The sequence below is a fragment of the Microcaecilia unicolor genome, chromosome 10, assembly GCF_901765095.1.
Source record: "Microcaecilia unicolor chromosome 10, aMicUni1.1, whole genome shotgun sequence".
Taxonomy (NCBI): domain Eukaryota; kingdom Metazoa; phylum Chordata; class Amphibia; order Gymnophiona; family Siphonopidae; genus Microcaecilia; species Microcaecilia unicolor.
Genome location: NC_044040.1, coordinates 189,013,585 through 189,018,993, shown reverse-complemented (window position 1 = coordinate 189,018,993; position 5,409 = coordinate 189,013,585). Strand labels below are relative to the sequence as shown.

Genomic DNA, 5,409 nt, shown 5'->3' with positions numbered 1-5,409 from the left:
GCGGAATACCTCAAATTTGCAAGCTGTGATTACTAAATCACTGCCGGAGCCTGGCATAACGTAAATTACCTGGAACTCTGGTTCTGAGCTCCACCACAGCTGCTAGTTTTGGGAAGCAACTTCAAGGTAATAATCAATTATTTGGATGCTTGCAGTGGGCTGCCTTTTCATAGTTTGGGAAGACGAGGATTGCTCCTTTCACGTGCTCTCTTCCCTTTTCCTAAGCCTAATCTAGCGAACTTGGCTAGAATATTTGATCCACTTAACTGTATAAACAAAGATTGAAGTCCAGTCTTTTGATTGCAGTCTGTTTATACTGAATACACCCTAGTTCGTGGGCTGCCAGTGCAGGTGAATGCTCACCGTATATCATTTTGAGTACTAATTAACAAGTGAAACCCATGGTACTTAGAAGCTCTCAAATGCAAGCAATAAATACAATCATCAATTTACATTCAATAAAAGTAGCAGTGGTTTATTGTTAGTGTGACAACCAAAACCACCATTGCATGGCTTGATCTGTTGTCTTTGTTCAATTTTCAGCCTGTATAATTAACCCAGTGACATGAGTAGATCCTTTTACTGTAATTTTTCTTCACATTAGCAAATTAATGCTTGTGGCCCATTTCATAAAAACATATATCCTGATCAAAGAGACAATTCAACTACTGTCTTGTAGATCACCTAACACACATCCAGACTTCTGTTTGTCACTTCTCTTAAGTATAACAACTTTTTGCTGTACCACCCAGACATTAAATACATACTACATACATTCAAAAGCTTTGATGTATACAAACTCACAAAATCCAATAAGTATCCCTCCAGAAATGATTACACAAGTTCTTTATTCTGATTTAGGAATCCTTCCTTGGTCATGTTTTCTTGTCCCGTGACAGAACATAGATCATTCTGTTCTCTCCAGACAGACATTATTAACACATAATTACCCTCTGAATGAGCACTTTGCTACTTCTTTATTAAGGGAGCCATCAAACTTCCTGTTTCTGTACTTTCAGAAATATTTCCTTAGCCATAGACTTTGAATCTAATATAACAGAATAATATTGACTTCTTAGCAGGAAATCAGGATCCCTAGAGGCTATCCTGCCCCAGTTTTCATCCTCAGAGTAATTATTGATCACCATTCCCCTGCTACTATTTGACTACAAAATATTTTCCCTTAAGCATATTTATTATTGAAAATTTCAGGCACTGTGATTGGGGGAAAATATTTCAACCCACTTGGCCAGCAGAGAAAAACAATGTTCAGGATGTGTTCACATCACAAAACCAAAATCTGTCCTACCTCTTAAACCCAGATGTATATGAATTGCATTCACAAAGTTTGAGAACATAATCTTTAACATTTACCCGCTAACCTAAAAATAAATAAATAGATTCTGCATGGAAAATATATTGTAACGTATGCAAGAGTTAAAACATTATCAATGACCCAATGTAAGGTGGAACTTTTGGAAGAGTGGGGGCACATTGTTTACGAAATCCAACACCAAAATTTTTTGTACAGCTGTTTTTGAAATTAAGGCATTCTGAAAGTAACAGGTTGCCAAAAAAATAAGCCTGGACCAAAATCATGGTTTTTTGATTTTTTAAATAAAAGCACTGGCTGTTGATGATCATTATCAGGTATTTACCTCAAACATATCTAAATAGTTGAAGTTTGGATCTGGATTTTATATTTTCTATTGCCCTCTTCCACATGGGAGATCCATGCCAGCTGTAACCGTCTGAATGTTCCTCCTTATACCTAGCAAAAGGTATTAATTTCTTCTGGTAGTTTTGAAATTTGGGCTAGAGAGGTAGGTTATTGGGTACTTGAATCACCCTATGGGGCCTCCTTAATCTTGTTTTCTTTGGTTTACTGGTGATTTCTATTGGATTCAGCATTTTCTATAGCTTGCCTTTTGAGTGCCTAAGTTTTGGTTGCAGGTGCTGTATGTAATTAACATAAAAAGATAACTATCCTTTTCATCTTTTATGAAAATTGACTCTTTGGAAATTAACAACCATGATTTTATTATAAAATATAGTCCAGTATTGCAAACACTGAAGAACATTTAGCCCTCCTCCGTTTTTTTTTTTGTTTCTCTCTATTTGCCTTTGGAAGCATTACTGGGAACCATATATAAAATGGTAACATTTGATCAGCCGCTGATTAAATCTTGCTACAGTAAAATTACTTCTCTCTTTATGTCTGAATGTTAACCTTTTAAAAATTTCTCATAAGACAGTGCGTGTCTAAAACGGACAGAACAGATAATGACTTACTTCCAAAGGTCCCAATTTCCAAAAATATATAAATAAAAATGAGTATAAATATTCTCTCATATGTCAGTGGGGTCTTTCTCCCGACACTATTTTATCGTGATCAAAGGTGTTTCTTTTCTGTGTCCTCCAACAAGAATTAAGTGATCTGGAAGAACAGTCTATGTAGTAGTGTATTTGTCAGATGCTTCAAAAGAAAGTTGATCATCGATATTGCATAAAGTGCGTTTTGTTCGTATTCGACTTCTATGAGAGTTTTGCACAGCATTCCAGGACCTAAAAGGGCGTTTGCTATGTATTGCAGACATTCCTTTGCAAGTTTTTCTTTATATATATTTATCCTATGTTTTAGAAAGACACTTTATATTTGATAGAAATGTTTCAAGCGATTCCTCTGTGCATACAAATTAGAGTGTATTTGTAAAACCATATTAAATATAGTGTAATCCAACTTGGCATGACCTGCGGTATTCAGAGGACTTCAGCAGAAAGCCACCTCACCTCCATCTGCAAAAAGTGCTACAGCTCTGTGCCAAAGAACTCCGCATTCGCAATATTAAATGTTAGCCTTTAAAGATCAAATTGGCCCAGCCAGTCTACAGATTCTTCAGTGTTGCCTTGATGAGGAACAGGAGAAATGCCCTTCTAAAGCTAAAATTTAGCTTCATTCTCATAGAGCACACAACAGTTTATTCAAGCAGGCACTTGTGATCAAGATCTCCAGTAAGGTTACCGCAATTCAGGCTTCTCCGGATGACGATGGCAGCAGACTTGCAAAAAAGGTTCTTTGTAAGTTCAAGCGCAACTCCAGGCGTCCGTGCGCTGAGCAGCCTAGAGGGGGCGCCAGCGAGCGAAGGAAGGGGGCGGGGCAGTGGCCGGGGATGCTCTAGGGTCAGCGTAGGTTGCTGGGAAGATGTCCGTCCTCCTCTGTCCCCTCCCCCACCTCAGCTGGACGCCGGCGTGGCTGCTGCGCCCTCTGTCCCCGGGCCCCAGGAGGCCGTCGAAGCGGCGGTGGCCAGGGTAGCCCGCCGCAGCCCCATGGACTCCTCGTAGGTGGGCAGGTACTTGACCTCGTCGTAGCTGGGCAGCTGCAGGAGGGGGGCCGGGGCGAACACCTGCAGCTCCTGCTCGGAGAAGCGGCCGCCCTCCAGCAGCGAGTCCTGCGAGCTGGCCGTGGTCTGGTTCAGCAGGGCCGGGCCGTCCGGCCGGGGGCGACGGCGGGGGCCGTAGCCGCGGGGACTGGGGCAGATAATGCGCTGCAGGAAGTAGCCGATGGCGAAGAGGACGAGCAGGATGAGGAGCCCCGAGAGCTTGCGCACGAACCAGCCCACGTTGTCCAGGAAGGTGTGGAAGGGCAGCTTGCAGCACTTGATCTCCGTGTAGGTGGCGTTGCCCGAGACGCAGCAGCCCTCCTTCTCGGCGCACAGGAGCTCCCCGCAGGTCCAGCCGGCCGCCCGAGCCCCCCGCAGCAAGAGGAGGGCCCCCAGCACCGCGGGCACCGCTGGCATCCTCCGTCCTGCCGAGCCCCTGCAGAAAAGGCTGCAGCCCTGCCCTGCTGCACTGTGGCAGCCTCACATCCTGCGGCAGCGCTGCATCGGACTGGGGCTCCCTCGGATGTCCATCCCTAGCACGTGCAGGCTGCAAGGGTTAACGGAGCTTTAATCTTTATTAATCTGTCTGGCCGCCTTTACTTTATCATCTAGACAGAGCCGCTTGTAGGTTTCTATATTGAAGTGATTGGATTTCCCAATGACCTTTATTTAAATATACTTACTGTTAGGATTCTCTTACCATATTGCTTGAGTTTTTCCCTCATTAAAAATTCATCATAATCATTTAGCTGATGCGATAGGGTTTATTTAATGCGTCTGCTCTTCCATTAGGCACTGGATTTACTACATTCCCAGGGCTTGGCTCCTTCATGCATGTTTCACTCTGCCCAGAAGAAACTTTGTCAATTATGATTTCCAAGTACTATCACAGACTTAAATAAAAAGAACTACATGTTAGACAAATGTCGATAAAACAGTTCATTAATGCTAACAAATCTTGATCAACTCCTTCATGCTCATACATCACCTGTAGTGCTGTAAATGCATTCCAAATTTTACATTTTTTACATTCATTTTAATAGGATTTGAGTTGTTCTTCTGGTGTTCTTAATAAAAAAAAAATCGTTTAGGGAAATGTATTATGTTAAATTACACCACTGTTGAAGGCAGAAAAAGTTTTACCAAATGGAATATTTATTCAACTGTAAACGTGATATAGAGGGCTAATACAATGTATGAAAGAAAATGTTAAATGGGCCCAGTGTGGTTTTTGTAAGTTGAGATGACTTTTATTTGGAGAGATCTTTTGCACCCTTGAGACTCTTTAGAAAGAGTGCTTTATATTTGCTAAACTTTTCTCCCATGACTTATTTCCAAAATTCAGTCCTTATTCCCAGAGAGAGGAAGTAATTACATCAGGGTTGAAAATTCTCAGTGGCCCAAGACCACCATTTTCCTGGTTAATCAAAACAATTCAGGTAAGTGTTCAGTCAGACAGCCTGACACGGTATTGTATATTGCTACTGATGTGATCCCACATATCCTTAAAAGCAGTGCTTCCCAAACTTTTATCCAAATGACCCCATTTTTACAAGACCCCTGATAATGATGAAAACAGAATAACAGACTCCTCCCCTCCCTCTCTCCCTCCCCCTTCACTTATCCAAAGCATGAAATTCAACAGTCAGCACTCCCTTTCTCTACTTGCCCTGGGGCATACGCTTTACCAGCATTCATTCAACAGTCTTGTTAGTTCCTGCCAGGGGCATAGCCAGACAGCAGATTTTGGGTGGGCCTAGGCAAGAAGTGGGTGGGCACTAAATGTTCTCTTCCTCTCCCCAACATCAAAAAATATCTCAGCTGATGGGAAAATGCTTCTCTCCAGTCTCCACCTTGGTAGTCTGCAGCAGGCATGCGCTGAAAACTGAGCATGCAAAGGTGCCAGTATTGTGGAGAGCAGTTTTTTCATTACCATGTGCTACTGTTGAATGGGCCTGAGCCCTAAGTGGGTGGGCCCTGGCCCACCCAGGCCCACCTGTGGTTCCTACACCATGTTCTTTCTGCCATG

The 5,409-nt window shown here is 42.7% G+C and overlaps 1 protein-coding gene across 1 annotated transcript; it reads right to left on the bottom strand.

Moving 5' to 3' along the window:
- Positions 1–525: 525 nt before the first annotated feature.
- Positions 526–5,124, bottom strand: C10H3orf80 (chromosome 10 C3orf80 homolog). The gene has a single exon (XM_030216366.1). It carries the CDS (start codon positions 3,795–3,797, stop codon positions 3,234–3,236), a length of 564 nt encoding a protein of 187 aa, XP_030072226.1. The 5' UTR covers positions 3,798–5,124; the 3' UTR covers positions 526–3,233.
- Positions 5,125–5,409: the final 285 nt, after the last annotated feature.